The sequence below is a fragment of the Hirundo rustica genome, chromosome 16 (genome assembly GCF_015227805.2).
Source record: "Hirundo rustica isolate bHirRus1 chromosome 16, bHirRus1.pri.v3, whole genome shotgun sequence".
Classification (NCBI taxonomy): domain Eukaryota; kingdom Metazoa; phylum Chordata; class Aves; order Passeriformes; family Hirundinidae; genus Hirundo; species Hirundo rustica.
The window spans coordinates 3595965-3614329 of record NC_053465.1 but is presented as its reverse complement, the minus strand read 5'-3'; the positions used below and the strand labels follow the sequence as shown (position 1 = coordinate 3614329).

The following is an 18365-nucleotide window of genomic DNA, read 5'->3' as shown; positions in this document are numbered from 1 at the left end:
CATCCAAATACCCAAGAATTGCACAGGACTTGGCATGTGATTTATCTCTCTGAGCTGTTTGGGCATTTTTTGCACATACTTTTTTTTTTTTTCTTTTTTTTCCCCCAGATAATTTGTACTAGATTGCTTTGCACGATCTGTTTAATCTTTTACCTGTGTGTGACTAAAAAGCAACTCCAAATATCCCATGCAGGTTGATCCATTAATGCCTATGTGTGAATCAGAATACAAGAACAAAAGTTTAAGTACAGAATTTGATTATAATGTAGAAGTGGAATGTTTTTAGTGTTCATCAGTTTAATCAAGCAAGTGACCACACTTGGTCAAATTGAAATATCTAATTATTTATTCACATAGAAACCAGGAAATTTTAGGCTTTGTAGCACAAAACTTGTTAAAAAAAGAGAACAGCTATGCCGTATATCTTCTTTACCCTCCATAAAATGGCATCATTGCAGTTAAAATTACAATAAAAATGAAACATTCCAAATGACATCAGTTGGAGCACAATGTGACAAATATAATGAGAAAATCCTTGTCAGAAATTTTACCACAAGGAAATACCGATAGCTAACAGCTATATTCTCCACCTAGAAATCAAGAATATTTGAGTAGATCTTGGCATAAAAGGCACAAAACACAAAGCAAAGCATGCTTGTGTCATTTCTCACACAGAAGCATTGACATTTGTGCAACATGGAAGAAGACCAGCATTTTTCCAGACTCTTCTAATATCACAGATACTAAGGGAACAGATTTGCCCTTAATGCTGGTGTGTCATTCCCAGTACAGAGGCAGTGACTACAAGAAATAGGAATACAGAGAAGGGAACACGCCCGTACCCTTCCAAGGAAATCTGAGCTGAAGTTGTATTGTTGAAGTCACCCAACCCACGGCAGGCTTGGAGTGACACACCCAGGGGCAGCCAGCACTTGTGGAATTCTGAGCCTGGCGGGAACGTTAGCAATGCTGGAAACCCTGTCAGGAGCACAGGGTGCCTCCTGCATTCAAATGTGCGATGCCAGCCTCAAAGGAGCATTTTTTAAAAAAAGGTCAAGTCCTTGAAAGGAAAGGCTCTTCCAAAGAGGGTGTTGCCTCTGGCACAGAGGAATGGCTTTGCTGATGTTAAGGTGTTTCAGAACTATGGATCAAAGTTCCCTGGCACTTCCTGCTGTAACAGGCTGGCACACAAGCCCTGGCAGCAGCCTGTTGCTATATTTCTATAACCAGCCTGTCCTCATCATCACTGCTCGTGTCATCATATTCCACCCGTGTTTGTTTCCTCATCATCTCTAAACCTCTCTTTTTGTATGTCTTGGGTGGTGTTGCAGAGTAACTCTTGAACTCAGGGGATCTGAGAGTAATTGGGGGCTTTTTAAAGGTAGCAGTAGCTGTTCCATAGGGACTGGGCTGCAGGTGGGATCTGTTCTTGTCTGCACTTCCGTGCAGCTCCAGGAGATGCTGAGATAAGTTTGCCCTCTGTGAGTGTTCTCTGCCGGGTAACTGAGCCCTCGTGACGGTCTCAGGAACTGATTCTGCTTGTGATCCAAACAAACGTGAACATCCTGGCTGGGAACTGGGAGCTGAGTTTTCTGTGGGAGGCGAACGTGTGTTTTCTTCACTCGGAGCTTTTTCCCTTCCAGAGGCCTGGCTCACCGGGTCTGATATTCCAAATATTTGGCTCTTTGACTCTACCCTCAATATGTTTTCCTGGCTTGCTCCTGAATGTAAGGAAAGAGGAGCAGCAGCCTCTGGGTTTGTGCTGTCAGGTTGGTCACCCATGCCTGTGTTTGTAAATTCGGGACGAGACCCAAAGGAAGCTGGCACGGCATCGCTCCGAAGGCTTGGCCGGGATTGCCCAGGCAGGGATGGCTGGAGCACGAGGGGCTGTGTGACCCAGCAGCAAATGGCCACGTCCCTGCTGAATTCCTGCAGGGATGTGTCAGCTGTGGAGGAAAAGGAATGAGCTGTCACAGCTATTCCCAGAGGAGCTGTAATGTTCTGGACAGAGGCGTTTGTTCTTGGCTGTTCCCTGATTTGCCCAGAAATGTCCTGTAGGAAATAGGAAGGGAAAAAATTTACACGTAAAGTTTTCGGTCCAGAGAAATTTCGTCCAATTGATGCAAGTTTAGTTGTTATTTTACCTAATTTTAACATTAGTAGCTTATCATTATATTTTAACCCCCAAAAATACCTTTAACACATTTTTAAACGTTTTAACAAAAATCTGTGATACAAAATAGTTTCAACTTCAACTTTAAATCAGCTGAATATAATTCAGGTTTTAATTAACAATTCTTTTGTTGTTGTTGTTAATAAAAAATAATACAGGAATTAAGGTACAATACCTACTTTTTTATCCATTTTGTCTTTTTGTTTGACAGGGTTTAGGTTTTCAGTATGGGAAGATATTCCTGAGTTATTCTTTGCTTCTTTTTTCCTTCTGCAAAGTTGTTTGTCTGAGTTGGAATATGATGTGTCTTTTTGCTGGTGTAGACAATTTTCTATTGAAAAGAGATTGAATAAACTTTTACTTTGATTTTTATTACCCCACATGCCCAAACTTGCTACATTTCTCATCATATCACTGAAATAACATTAATTTTCACATCAATATTTCAAATACTTACCTTGCGTCTTGGGTTGAGGAGGATGGCACTTCTTATGCTTATTAAATCTGGAGGGTTGGGATGAGCAGCTCTTTCTCAAAGCATCCAGAGCTCTGTTGGGAAAGCAGGGCCTCTTGCTCAGCCGGTTCATTTTCAGCTGAGCAAATCCATGGATGTGCCTCCCTCTGTACCTGCAGTGCCAGGGGCATTGAGGGCATAAACAAATATGGGAGATGTAAGAGCAGCCAGAGGAGAACAACACCACCTCATCAGGTGCACTAAAGTCTAACAGCAGAGACTGAGATGGAGATGCTTGTTTATGCTAACTCAAAAAAAAATCTGGATTTTAGGCGAGACCCACAATTATTTTATTATCTTTTTTTTTTTTTTTTCTCCATAGGATTCAGTAAATCCTTAATTTTCTAAGAGAAAATGATTAAGGAATAACAGATCCTACTCCTTATCTGGAATTTTAAAACAATATGCTTCAAAAATATTCAACCACACAGGAATCACCTGAGGCTGTGTGGTAGCTGGGATTTTTCCTTTTCACTTCTTGAGTGCTACCTGTTCATCATCGCTAAGGGACAACATAAGGATTTCGGTTATTTAGCCAACCCACACTGAATAATCCAACTCTGCTTTATTTTCTACTCTGGCTCCATCTTTTAGTAACTCTGAATGAGTGACACTAAAGTCCCATCCCTAACTCAACAGACTGCCGCTATCCACAGAGCAAGATGGAAATCTAAAAGGATGCACTTATTTAGGTATTTGTTGTATTGAAAAATTAAATTATATTTGGTGCTTACCATTTGGGCCTACCAGTTACCTACTGATAGGCATGATCAGAGCTTTCAGAACACTGTACTTAATTAAATCCCTACACAAATTTCATACAAATAAATTTGATATAAACAAATTCTGAGACCAGAAGGGGGAAAAAGCACGACAACAAAACAAAACCTGAAAATCAAACCAGAAAACAAGACCTAGAAGAATGTCACTTGGGCGAATGTGAATGGCTGGGTGACATAGACCTCAGCCTTCTATTTCTGTTCTTATGACCCTTCAAAATTGCAGTGCTGTTCGCTGAACTAGACACAGTGATTAAATTACTGACACTGATTTGTCCTCAAGGGAGTCACTCTGGCTGATTTTGGCCACGAAATAAAGAGGGATGTATGCACACAATATATGTTCCTTACTGAAGCAATTCCTCAGACACCCAGCCCCACACTCCTGAATGAATAGAGGGTAAATGTTCCACCGATATGAATTCCCATTCAAAGGGGGGAGCCGTGCTGACAATGTGCCCTTGATAGTTTTATGCTCAAATTCTTCCTGCTTTTTTATTTAAACCAAATGATCCTTTGAACTACAGATGGTTCTGTTCATTTATGTTAAACTTGATATTTATCCTTCTGCCTTCTCTGGTGAATAGCAGTTCAGGATATGGATCTTCCGAGGACAAAGGGCCTCGCACACTGCTCTGAGCTGTGACAGGATTGAGAACAGAAGCATTTTGGTTCCCTTCAAACAAAAGCAAATGCTGACCATTTTGACAGATAAGAGTAATTTCTATATCACAGAGAGAGTCAACCGATCAGGCATCATATTTCTGTGAGGTATGTCTGGTTTGCTTAGAAAAGTCTGTTCCTAATAGTAAACAACAAATTGATGTTTTCATACTTTACCTTTGGGGCCCTGCTGTGGTATAAGAATAGCTCTTTCCGAGGGATTTCTTTTTTCCCCCCAGTTTTGACAATGTTGAATTTTGGGCATGACTTTTTTATTTTCTGTGGAATTTTTACATGCATTACAACAAAATTATGTCTATATCTAGCGAACCTGAAAGCTATACTCCTTACCATTTAGGGGTGACTTTAATCCTTTTCTGTTTGTGGCTCTTCTTGAGTTTATTTGTTGAGAGTTTTTCCTTTTTGCAAACTACTGTTTTCTTCTTTTGCTCTGAAATATTTTTGAAAGACCCACCAGGACCTGCTGAGCTTAACTGTTGAGAATATTGGGAAAAAATTAAGCACATGAAAACTGTGAATTACATTGACTGAGAAGTTGGAAATCTGCACTTTTTAAATAGCACTGAACAGCATAAGAGTTAGGTAGCACAACTCTGTATTTAAGTCCTACTCTAAGTCAAATATTCATTTAGAATGAAAACAATGAAATACAGATGCTATTAGAGAAAAACATAAAAAATCCCAATAAAGGGGAAAAAAAATCAAGAAATAGAAATTTACTCTTCTCACTATCAGCATTCTGAAATGGTCAAGTGGAAGAAACTTAAATATCTATGCAGAAATATATCTTTCTGATGCATCAAATGAATATAAGATTTATCTTTTAAAAACATAAGTTGTAAATTCTGTGTCAGCAAACGATTGTAAATGTCCATAAGTACGCTTTTGATAATTATTCCATTTTTTCTAATAAGAGGGTGGAGATGGGCTGTCAGCCAATAACACCCTCTGGAGAAAGCAAACAGGATTATTAATATTACCTCCTGCATCTGGTGTCCTTTAGAAAAGGATGAAACCAATGTTTTTAGACTCGTGTTTGTTAAGCCATATGCCACAGTCTTGCTAATATTTCTCATTTTGAAAATGGAGATGTCGTATTTCGACAGGGTGCATTCCCTGCTGGGTTCCTTGTCCCAGGTGTGCATGGAGGGGTGGGCAGAGGCTGCATTCCCACTCTGCTCCCAGGGCAGAGGGAGGCTCCTGCTCAGACAGCACCAGGTCAGCCGGGGCTCGGCACTGAGGGATGGGAAGGTGCTCCTGGAGCCTGGGACTGGAGAAGTGCCAGAGAAGCTGGTCCTGTTGTTGTGGGGCAGCACTGGGAATCCCTTACAGTGAGTGCTGAGAGTGTGGCAGTAGAAAGTGCCAAAAGAATGGCAAAAATAAGTGGGGTTGTCTCTTGAGCTCTGGGAATGCTGCAGATCCTGCAGTGGTGGTGGGGTGTCCTTAAGGATGCGAGGACTTCCCGCTCTGTCCCATCCCAGGATTGCTGGCTCTGCACCCTTGCTGGAAACTGATGTCTTTATCAAAGAGTCACTTCCTGAGCAAAGGTGATTTAAAGCCTTCCTCTCATCTTTGATGTCAGCAGATATGAAAAAGCCACTTGTATACACAGAAGTAAAGCAGATTTTCTTCTTCGGAGTCTGTGTAGAGCAAGTACTTTTACCCATCCACTTCTCTTCTGTTTGCCTTTGATAATTAAATTTATTTTTGTTCTGTTTGTTTTTCCAGTCCTCTCTTCCAATATCCTGCTGCTTGAAGTTTTGGTTATGAAAGGTGTCCTCTGCTGTGGCTAAGATATTTGTGGTTTCTGAGTTGACGGGTGAACAGAATCCTGGAGTTTTCCAGTTTGTGTGAAGATTCCATTGAATTTCTCCTTTGCCAGCCTTTTGCCTCACTTCAGATTTTAAGGGTGACCAAACCACATCACTGCAATGAGAATAGAGGGAGGTGCAGCTGGAAGAGCAGGGTGGGGTGGTTAAGGTGTCTGTCACAGGTGTGCCAGGTGTCATCTCCAGTTCAGATCGATGCAAAGGTGACAGATCTGAAGCTCTCTTGTCCTGTGGCAATTTAAGGATATATTTTGGAGAGAAGGCATTTTGTTGTGGGACTGGACTTAAATGATCAGATTCCAGGTGATGGCTTTTAGAAGATACATCCACAGCGTTGTCATGGGGAAGTGGCACTTTTGCTCCTGTTTTCACAAGATGTGTTTTGTCATTTCCATCTGTTGCATTGTGCAAGGCAAAAGAGTTAGAATCACTTCCTCTTAATTCAGACCCTAGAAATCTCACCATTGAAGCTCTTGAGATACCTGCAGGATGTGAAAGGAGGTTAATGTCACTGTAATTAAGAGCTTGTGTGGGAAGTTTGATTGTTCTCCTATATTCCACATCCTCAGTACCTCCAGTGGCTTCATTAATTCCTGTGCTTGATTTTCCCTCCTCTCCTTTACTGGAGAATTCCATTGGACCTGTAGAAAGACATTGAGTGCCAGAGCAGTGGCCTCTCTCTGCTTCACTTACTGCAGTGGTTTCACTACTGGGACTAGGGCAGGACACTGAAATCACATTTTGTGTCTTCTCCACTTCAAATTTCAGCTTTTTCCTTTCTGATGGCAAAGTCTGGGATTTCCCTGCAGTTTCTCTGTTGTTGCAATGGACCCACGGGGGCGTCAGGCCATGCTGGACACTTTCCGTAGTCCCGTGATGGTTCCCATAATTGTGTGAAGTGTTTTTACAATCTAATTCAAATGCACTGGATTCCTTCCCAGGGCTTGGTTTCTCCCAGTTGCTACTCTGTACTGGCAAGCAATCATCATCCCTCCCGTGGCTGCTCAGCTGACACTCAGGATTTTGCAGCCTGAGCTCACCACTGCTCGGAGCCAGCAGTGTGCTGCTGCCAGCTGTGCATTTCTCCGTGTCACTGCCACCGCGCTCAGGGGAAGTTTGGCTGCTTACAGCTCCAGCAGTTAGGGAATGTGATGTCTCCATTAGGTTGGACACTCTGTCTGCAGTTTCCTCAGAGGACACATTCTGCAGAACATGATTACCATCAGCAGAGGTTCCTGATTTACCTGTGGTTGAAGCTGCTGTCACAAGGGAGGAAGGACTGTCACTTGCAGAGCTCCTGCCATCTCTTTCCTCAGTAATTTCAGTGCTGCTGGCTGATTCCCTTGAATTGGGAGTCAAGCTTGTAATATCTGTAATCTTATTCTCTCTTTGTTTAGTTTTCTTGGAATTTTGACTGCTTTTCATTTTTTGGTAGATTTTCTTAAATGTTTCGTCTCCATACATTTGCCATTTTTCTTGAGAGAACATCCTTAACTTCCTTTGATTGTGTTTTTTATTTTTAGCACCGATTACTTCTCCGGCCCCAAGCTTTTTAGTCCCTTTCAGCTCCTCTGACAGAGAAGGATGATCAGCCACGTTACTTAGGGGCAAATCATCCACCGCTGTTTGTCTGACAAGAGCTCGGGGATGGCTATTAGGGAAATCCACTGAATTTGCAGCAAGATTGTTGCTAGGCAGCAAACCAGCAGTGCCTGTGTTTACAGACTGCTTAGTAAGAGAAAGTGGTTTTGAGCAACCTGGTTTGTCACGTAACATCCTCGCTCCCTCCACAACGGGCAAGGAGTTGCTCCGAGTAACAGGCACAGTGTCGATTGTTGTGGAGAACTGGGTGGGAACTGAATGGAAAAACATTGGCTTGCATTTCTCCAGGGGTGCAAAGGTAGATTTTGCTGAACAAAGAGAAAGATTCTTTTTCCTATTTACATCACAAGTTCTGATATCAAAATGGAAAGAGTCTTTGTAGGTGTAAGGCATTGGCAGGTCAATGCTTCCCTGCTTAGAAAGGACAGTTTTTCTGGGCCTGACGTTGTCTAACTGGGTGTCATCCACCACACTTTTGTTGTGAGAAATAAGCTTTGAAATGTGTTCTTCCAGCCTCTTTTTCTCTAGTATCGAGGCTGTAGCTTTGTCAGCTGCCTCTGGCCTTGCAGTGCTTCCGGAGGCACACCTTGGGCTGCTGAAGGCAGTTTCATTTTCCAGTTCCGTGCTGTGCTCGTAGAGACTGTGCAAGGGGCTGGATGATGTCATCGGCTGCTCTGTGCTGTCGGAGCGCGACAGATACCCCGAGTCAGTGCTCTCACACTTCTTCAGCTTGCACTCCAAGGGTTTGTAATCCCACTGCTTTTCTGAAGAGGTTGCCTGCTGCCTTTGCAGCTGAATGTGCTTATTGGCAGTCAGAGTTCTTTGCTCCTGCACCTTCTTTCTCAGGCACGGACCATTTGGCAAAGCTCCTGGAGATGATAAAATTTGAGGTTCTCTTTCAGGAACCCCCTGAATAGCCTTTGAACTCAGTGACCAATTAGTTGTTTCTTGATTTTCTGAAGCAGCTGATGAAGAGCTTGTCGCTGGCAGTGAGAGCTCATGAGGTTTCTTAGTGCCTGTTGCTGCGCTGGTCTCTGAACTGCGTTGTTTGATGTGTGTCCCCTGGTCTTCACTGGTGCTACTCAAGACGTTGCTGCCCTGGGGAGAGGTGGTGCTCTCTGCTGATCTCTCGTTTTGCTCCGGTCCCCCACTGATTTCAGAGTCTGAGGGCAGCCTGGTGTTGTTGACGTGTGTTTGAGTTCTCCTGTGTTTATACAAGTTGCTCTGAGTTTTAAACGCAATGCCACAAGTGGTGCACGGAAAGGGCCTCTCTCCCGTGTGAGAGCGAATGTGTTTCTCAAGGACACTTGGCTTCAAACAATCTCGCCCACAGTGCTTGCAGATGTATTTCCCAGATCTTTTCGATTTTCCCGGGCTTCCAATAGATGCATTTCCACAAGAACTTGGCGGTGATAAAACCGGTAAAGTGCTGACTATGCTCAGTGTTAGACTTTGCCCAAGCTGTTTCTGGAAAAGCGGCTGAGGCTGCTCCGTGCCTTCCGCAGGAAGGAGCGGGTTGAGGATGAGAGGAATGCTGCTGCCGTCGAGGTGCACACAGCTCCTGCCGGTCACCAGGGGCCCGTGCGGCTGGAAGCACCCGGGCTGCACGGGCTGGAACAGCGGGATGGTCAGGGCTTTGAGGTACAGGGGCTGGGGCAGGGCCTGCGGCCCCGAGGAGCCCCGCGGGGAAGGGCCCGGGCCGGGATCTGCGGCGGCGGCCACGGCGCCCGGCGGCTTCTGGGCCTCCATGCCAGGGTCCGGCTGCCATGTGCTCATGGATCTGCCAGGAAGGGACACACAACAAACACCAGTCTGCAGGCAGCAAATAACACACACTTCCCGCTGCTGGGCTGCTAAAATGGTAAAGAACTAAGAATATCACAAAGCAATGGTAAAGCAAACTAAGCGACTAAAATGGTGAACTGGTAAGCAACTAAGAATATCACAAATCTTACATGAAGGCATTACAGAGACAATCATTACTTCCTTTCCCAGTTAAATTGATTCACCTTTCATTTCTCCTCTAGGAGTTCAGTACAGTGTAAAGAACACTGAACACTGCACTTAAAACCACACCTACAACCTGCACTGAGTACCCAAAGCTCTGGAAACAAATCTGAAGTTCAGTTTTGCAAATGGAGGCTCTAAGCACACCAGAAATAACACAATTTAAATTTTCTGGAATCATATTTCTATTACATATTTATATCATGTTAATATATCATTAATATTAATAAATTTTGATACAGGAACACAGAACAGTTGAGGTTAAAGGGGGCCTCAGGACATCTCTAGTCCAAATACCTGCTCACAGCAGAGTCAGCACCGAGGTCAAATGAGGTTGTCAGGGTGTTATCAGCCTGGCTTTGAAAACTTCTGGGGATAAAACTTGCACAGTTTCTTTGGGCAACCCATTCCAAACACAGGACATTAAACACACCTGTATATTATCTGTGCTTACCCAATTTAAGGGAGCTAAAGCCAAACATATTGCAATGAGTGGAGTAAAATGAAAATATGTGAACAAAATGGAACTCATGTCCTGGTTTACAAGTCAGATTTGCATAAATTGTGCAAAGTAGAAAAAATAGTATCATAGGAAAATAGTGTGAGAAATTAAAGCTGGCTTTTGTGTAGACCAAATTAATTTGGTATAAGTAATGGCGATACTATGGTGTACTGCTTGTTTTTAGATGCTTTCAATACCAGATGAAAACATCTTCTAGACACAGTTTTTGAAAAAGGTGAACCTAATCCTTTGAAATCTATCCTAATACACGCAGGGTTGGTGCTGGTCCAGACTATTTCTTATTTATTTCAGCAAAAATTTGTATTGTCTTTTTTTTCTTTCTTAGAAACAAAGGCAGAAACTTTCAATATAAGCAAGTAGAAAATTTTCTTTGGAAGAGTTAGGGGCATGAGCATTGTAATTATAGTTTGGGTGAAAATCGGGTGATCTGTGAATGTTTATTTGATTCTTGCTCAGCTCTGCTCACTGGATGCACTGGCTGCTATGAATAATGGGTTGTTCTTGTGGAAACAGCTATTAAAAACCCATTTGGAATAACATAATCAGTGGCTCAATTTGAAATCTGCAATTTGTTGCTTTACTGCATAATCTCTAGTGGTGTTTCTGTAACTTCCTTGGATCATTTTAATAGGTTATCATAACTGGGAAACAGTAAAAGGATTGCTTCAAAATGTGGTTTGAAATTTTTACTGGTTCCATCTAAGAAAACAACGTGTAAAATGAACTGATCTGTGCACAGCAAAATGTTAGATTTTGCCTTTTTTTTTTCTTTTTCTTCCTCATGAATATTATAAATTAAGCTCAGTTATCAAGCATGGACTTTTCTTACGCACTTCTGACATTTCTATGTGGAATAATCATTTAAGTGGCTTTTTATTATAGGTAGTGACTATAATGAGGGAACAATATTAAAAAAATATGGCTTGTCAAAGAAATTAAGTTATTATCCATATTCTGCAGTGTGGCTACCCCTATGGAATAAAAATAGCATTCTCTAATTTGCAAAGTGATGTTATCAACATTTCAAGTCCATTTAAGCTGATTCTTAAGTTATACTGTCACTTTTAAATTTAAACACAGCATATAATAAGGGATAAGACATGAGACAATGATACAAACTAAGTATGCAGTAGTTTTTCCAAAATATTTATTAAAAAAAAAATAAGTTTAGGGGAAAAAATATGCTGCAGAGAACAGACTCCAAGAAGAAAAGTGAAGCCTAAATACCCAACAGGTAGAACATCTAACAAGCACCACATCAGACAGAACAAGTCACTTTGCCTTTGCCCCCTCCCTCCCCCAGAGGGAAGTGTGGAAATACACTTCCACATATTTTACATTTCCCCCACCAGCCTGCTCCAGTGGCACAAATTATTTCTCTCCCAGGTTTCCTCCCGGCCATGCAGAGCTGATGAGCCCTTCAAGGCCACCACAGACAGATGTTTTTCATAGGAATCCTGTGGTTCCCAAGTACCAGAGGCTCTGTAATTTCACTTAATGCTGTTAAGTTTCTGGGGCCCACAGCACAGCCTAAGTCTGAGACTCAGTTCGGTGTTCTGTAACGCTCTACAAAGAAAATACGTAAGTGGTGACAGAAAATTTAAGGGAAAGTTTTAAATAAAGCACAACAAGTAAGCTAAAGGTGATACTTAAAGTACTTTTAAGAATGTAACGACACATCACTACCAGGTGTGGTGGTTTGCTGCTTTTCACAGCAAGAAAAAGTACTTTCTTCCTGAGTGAAACTGCCGTGACTTGTATTCTGCTGAGGCAAATACCATCAGACTTTTCACATCTGTTATTTATATACCAAAAAAGGCCACTGTATTTCTTTGTACGTTGACAAAAATAGCTTATCTCAAAGTAATCCTGCCCCAAGGCTGATTCGGGGTAGTCCTTGCCTAACGTAGAACTTCCTCTGTTGGTTATGCCCTGGGCTCTTACTGAGCATCCACCCCATCTTCTCAGCTGTTTGTAGCTTGTGCCACTGGACTACCAGCACAAGAACTTGATCCAAATTGGGTAAGGAAAATTTTCCAATAAACAAAACTCAATGCAGGATTTGGCCAGCTCAAAATTCTCTAAATTGGTTTCTTAAGCTATCAAAACTAGTCACTAAAATTCCATTAACTGCAATTATTTTGTTCCTGGTTTGAAATTCTAATTTCAGGTACACACCACAGGCAGGTCTGTGGAAGACTGAAAAGTGGAGCAGTTTCAGATAAAAAAATCATTGTCGCAGAAATTGTCTTAGTCATTTTACAAAACGTTTTCATACAGGAGGTTGATTTAAAAAATTATTTAAAATCTAGTAAGTTCTATTTTTATAGACTTTTTCCTGAATTCCAAACGCATTTTATAAAACTTGTTTCATTTCGTCAGCACTGATATAATAATTTTGGGCTACACAATCAAAAGATTTTTGTCTTCTGCACAGCACATGCAATGCTCTGTCAACTGCCCATCATCATTAACCAAATCAATAACTAAACATGTAAATGGTTATTTTCTGCACTTTCATATCATTTTTGGCACAGCACTGAGCAGAGCACCAGTCTCTAAGCAGACTCAGAGCTCAATTTCTCAATTCCCCACCCTGGTCTGCAGGTAAGGCCTGGAGACATGACAGAGTTCCTGTATTTTTGGAACCCCATAAAAGCAGGTTTTCAACATTCTGAACATACACAATATACTCAGTTATACCAGGAGCCTTTACCTTTTTTAAAAGCTTTTAGTGATCCCTACCTTAAATATCAGGGAGCAGAAGTCTGGAAATAATTAAGTCTTTAGTCTGGAAATAATTTTAGTTCACGTACCTTTGACTGATCCAGGCATTTCAGCAAAAAAGTCTCATTTCTGTCAATACTTGATGCAAGCAGAGAGAAACGAGGACAAAGACTTGAAACAGATTAGAAGTAGGAAGCTGGGGTTTTCTTTTTTTTTTTTTTTTTTTTTTTTTTTAAACATTGGTGTCACCTTCAGAAAACAGGAAGAGTTGAAGCAGAAGAAATTGAAGTGGCATTTCAATCTCTCTGTATCCTTTATCACTATTTAATTAGGGAGCTCTAAACAGAATCTTTGAAATGTGGGGGGTTTGTACCCTGCTTTCAGTTATATTGTCCTGAAATACAATGGTAGGGTTTTTAATTTATACTCCTAAAGCTAATTTTCTTTTAGCTTTACTGTAAAGAGCTCTCTTAAGATATATTGGGAAAGAAAGCAATGGTGGAGAGAAGACACTTGCCATATATGAAATGCTAAACTTATCCAGCGTGGGTGCTGTCCACCAGCATCTTCTAATGGTGCCCTGTGGGACAGGAGAAAGTAACCAGGTGGGAAAATGCCTCAGGAATGTTAAAAGTGTTTAGGTCATGCTCAACAAACCTCCATAAACTTGTGGAAAGCTGCAGGGAAAACAGGGCGCAGTCAAGTGCAGTGAAAAGGTAAATTATAAAAATTAGATTTTGTGGGTCAAGTTCCTAAAGAGTGCTCAGGTAACAGAGTGAACAGCACTGAGGGGTGCTGGGAGGGACCACTCTTCCTTACACAAACACTTGTTTAAAATAGGGATTGGGATGGCTGCAACCTCCGCTGCTGGTAGACTGAGAGAATTCCAAACTGGACTATGCATTCCCAATAACGTTAAAAATTAGCACTTCTGGCCTGTATAAGTTCCGTATTTTGGAAGATACAGCTTTTATTTTCCCTGTGATGAGCAGCTGCCCAGTTCAGCAGCTGCCCAGACACTGCACCCTGTCCCTTGTTGGGCAGTGGTGAAGTTGGAATGTTATAATGGTCCAATACCCACTTCAGAGTGGGAGCTCTTTCTTTTAGTACTTCTGGTGATAGACTAATGCCAGAGGCCTCGGTGGATTTTCATTCCAAACAGCTTTATTGATCCTGCAGAGTTTTGCCTGTTGTTTGGACTGCTTTCCATTTATTTCTGCAGCTCTGATTTAGCAGGCCTCTAATTTTGGTGGTGGAGAAATATTTCTGTCTTGTTCTTACCATCTTTCTTGCCTGTCACGTCGTTATTCAGGGGGCAGAAAAGCTCCTAACAGGGCCCAGGATTACTGCTTAAAATCCTCCTGGTTTCTCCCATACCCTGAAATGCTCCCAGTAATTGGTAATGGCACTGCAGACGCTTAAAATCTGTGAATCTAGAAAATACTTGACATTCTGAACTACTTTACAGTGACTCATGCTCTACAGACTCAGTCTGTCCAGATGGAGAGAATTACATGCAGCAAGTAGTTTCAGCTCTGCTGGGAGATACTTTCCTAAAGGAATGTGTTCTCACCTCTAAGTGAGATCTTCTGGAGGATTACTGCATGCTACAGTCAACAAACCAACGGGGAAAAAAGATGCACATCTTATAATAGAACACTGGCAGGAGTCAAATCATACAAACAGATGATTATGGGCATTTTACATAACCAGTCAAAATTAGTTTGTCTTCAGTTTGATCACATTTCTGGAGCCCATTATATTTTATGCCACTTTGAGACTGACTATTATTAAGTTAAGGTGAATTTACTTAAAGGGGACACTTAATTTAAACAGTACTAATAATTGCAGCAGTATGCTGGACCTCATAACAAATCGAAAACATGTATAAGCATTTAAAATTCATTATTTAGATCACTCAGTATCAAATTCCAAATGCTAAAACTGCAAACTGCTTACTCTGAGAGGCTTAAGGACGCAATAATTTATTAAAGCAAGTTACAACAAAAGCAAGTGGCTGTTTGGATATTTGCCACTATCTCAGAGGTTTCAGGGCTTAGCAGAACCTTTTGAAGTTTGATCTAAAATCTCTAAATCTTGAATAAGTGACTCTGGAATCAGGGTCCTTCACAGCATCCTGTGACTCTTCCCATTTATGTGGATGAACAGGCTGCTGCAATGGCTAGAAGTAACAAAATACAGAGCACCAGTATTACACTGCATTAGTTCTGTTTAATTTTTATTTTCTCTTTCTAATCAATCTATTTATGTGTGTTGCTTCCTCAGTTGCAATCTCTATGCAAGATTATTTATATTAATTAAAATTCAAAATATTGTCCCGCTCAGAGAAACTCAGCTAACTTCAGTTGTCTCAATAGACAGCAAAGTATCGATTGAAACTATGCACAAAGCTGAGCCCACTGTCAGGTGCCGCACAGGACGGAGCTCTGGGCTACACTCCTCTCTCAATTCATGTCCCCATCAGGATTTCAGGAGTTAAACCCCCCACACCACTGGTACACATCTACACATCTCTGGGTGCCAAGTGGAAAAGGTCCTACTCCAGGTGTTTAAAACCCTGCATCCTTCAAATGCACCTAAAAGTTTTGTCAGGGATCTGAGCAAGTGAAAGCAGCAATTAACATTCTTCCTGTCCTGGTGAGGAAATAGATTCCAAAGATCCTGCAACTACACATTTTAAAGAACTTTGCAAAGTTAAATGAAAAGAAAGTGTCTTCCAGGATTGCTGATTATTAATTTTTCCTGTGAGGGCAGTGATGCTGAGAGCAGCACACAGTGTCTCACTGTCAGAGGAAGATACAGACAGTGGGATTATCATTTCCATTTGCTTATCCAACACTGACAGCCGGCACAACTCCCTTGATAGACCACACAAAACTTCTACTTCAGTCTTAGCATCATGAAGTGAACCATAGGGTCTGAAATAAACTTTGTGCAGGTACTTTAAATACCCCTTCTGTGATGGAAGCAAAATGTTTGCGAGTGTACCCCAGGTCTGGAGGTTTTTAGTTCTCAATTCAAACAAGCAAAATGGAACCGACACATTTCCTGCTTAGCCCAGAAATTACAAGAATTAATCTTGTTCTACTTAAAAACTATTTCTGCCTTTGCTCTTTTCTCAGTATGACTTGGTATCTTGAGATGCCTCACAACAGAAGTACTGAGTTCACCTTTCCCCTTGTTCTTAAGGGATGTGTCTGATCCCACAGCTCTGCCAGTTTCAGCCGCAGCCCGCACGCTGCTGGTACCTCCTGAACAAAGTTGGGAGCCCCAGTCCCCTGCAGAATCAGGCTGAAAGTGTTTCATTCCAAAATCTTCTGAAACCTTTAGAGTCTTTCCATGGTAACATCTCAAATCCTGACTTTGGGAAATCTTGCTGCTCGGTACAATCGTTGTTCTGAAGTTCTGCCCTTCTTTGTTATTAAAGTACAAAGCCACAGGAAAACCTGCTGGGGGAACTTTGAAATTCTTGTACCATCTCCTAAGGACAAATATTTTTGACATTTACTTCCACAATTGTATAATATCAGCAAAGCTGCTTAGGTTGGGCTTTTTCAAACATTTATTTCTGTAAATACTGTACCAGAATACAGTATTAAAAATCTTCTAGGAAAAACAGGATCTGCTTTACCTTCCCTTTGTTCCAGAACAGCAGCACCTGGTTTTATAGTTATTATACAGTTTTCTATCTTTTCCTATGTTCCTTTTCTTGAATATTCATAAAAGAAAACATTCCAAAGGCTTAAGTCAGTAAAAATATTGTTACCTAAAATACATTTTAATGTGTAAGTAAACACTGTATTGGCCTTTTTGACCTCTTCATGCAGTTTGTATCAAGAATATTTCCTCTTCTACTTCTTACACTGCTACTTTTCTCAGCTCCAGCCATTAGAAATGCTTTCTAATTTATTATATGTCTCTAGTTTAGATTTATATCACTATTTCTAAAAGGAAACATATTTAACATATCTGTTGGTTTTGTAACACACTTGGTGTCTCGACAATGAAGAAAAAATTGGATTTTCAATGCTTAAAAACCTCAAAGGATTTTTATTCTTTTATCCTTTCATCAAATTTGCTCCTGTGTATTTCCCGTGTTAGGAAAGAGTTAACAACCTCCAGCTAGCAGACTGCAATCAACAGGTTGCTCTAACAGAAAAATAATAACCCTAATCCATCTTTTAAAGTTTAGGAGGTTGGACTAAATGATGAAGAAATACCGATTAAAGCCCTCTGAAAAGCTGAAGTGGGGCCAGAACTGAAATGCTTTGTGTTTTATGAAAAAAAATCTTTCTCGTTGCTAAGTGAAAGAAGCATCACAATTTAAAAAAAAAAAAAAAAAAAAAAAATGTAACTTTAAAATGTCTGTCTTGCCATCTAGAATTGAATTCTCTCTCTGTCCATAGAAAACGATAACAAAACACTTGCTAACCTTTAGGTGGCCAATTCACAGGCAGGTGGAGAGGTTCAGGTCCCTGGAATAGCGTTGAAACAAAAGCAGCATCCTGTTTTCTTTTTTCAGTGTCTTTCTCTTCTCCTTTTTTTTTTTTTTTTTTTTTTTTGTTAAGCATTTGAACAGTGAAGGGTGGGTGGTGGGGTGTGTGCAGAGAGAGCAGGGGCTGCAGGCAGCCCACGCTGGTGTAGGAAGAGTTTTAATGGCCGATGCTGGGAATATGGTTTGCCTGCTACAGTGTCTGCACTACTGCAGCTCTGTGTGTGGGCGTAAAGAAATGACACGACTGGGTTTCAAACCATTACACTGAAGATTTGCAAACAGTTTTAAAAAAAAAAAAAAAAAAAAAAAAAAAAAAAAAAAAAAAAAAAAGAACACACAACCCCACCAGGCACAAATGAAAAATTCTTACTTTTCTCCTTTTATCTTTTTCTAAGGGGGCTTTTTTTGTTGTTGTTTTCACTTAGCACATGTAATCCAGTGAAGTTTCTTCCTCAGCCTCTGAAGGGAAAAAAAGGTAAATTGAGTATTTAGGTAGGTTTTATATTTTATGGAGTGTGAATATTTTGTTATCATTTTTGCTGCTATTTTTTAATTAATCTACAAGAGCCTTGTGAAGGATATCCAGATTTCCCCAGTGAAAGTCTTCAGAGGATACCTACATTTCTGCTTTAGAACATGCTAAATAGGTGCCTAAATCTTGGTAGCACCACGGAGCGCAGTACAATAGACAGAGCAGCCACTCCACAGCTGGCCAGGCAGGACATCTGAGCACAGGACTATCCCTTGAAAATTCCACAAAACACAGCTCAAAAAACCAAGACATGCTGGCAGCCCGCTTTTGTTCAGTAGTCCAGCAACACCTCAGGTTTGCTGATCTAAATTGGGCAGAAAACAGACTTGAATGTTTGTTGTAACTACTGGGGACCAACAGGAGTGAGACAAAGGGGCTGTTCCCTGACACATCGTGGGGAATGAGAGGAAAATAGGATTTCAGCTGATGGAAAAGTGCTGACACAAGTGACAGTGACTAAAACAGTTATGAACACGCTG

At 41.1% G+C, this 18365-nt stretch overlaps 1 protein-coding gene across 1 annotated transcript; it reads right to left on the bottom strand.

The window, feature by feature from the left end:
- Positions 1-451: 451 nt before the first annotated feature.
- Positions 452-17345, bottom strand: ZNF831 (zinc finger protein 831). Its single transcript, XM_040079975.1, has 6 exons — positions 17292-17345; positions 5131-9361; positions 4481-4623; positions 2631-2800; positions 2353-2504; positions 452-2052 (listed from the first exon to the last, which is right to left on the bottom strand). The coding sequence occupies exons 2-6, from the start codon at positions 9355-9357 to the stop codon at positions 1213-1215; spliced, it is 5532 nt and encodes a 1843-aa protein (XP_039935909.1). The 5' UTR covers positions 9358-9361; positions 17292-17345; the 3' UTR covers positions 452-1212.
- Positions 17346-18365: the final 1020 nt, after the last annotated feature.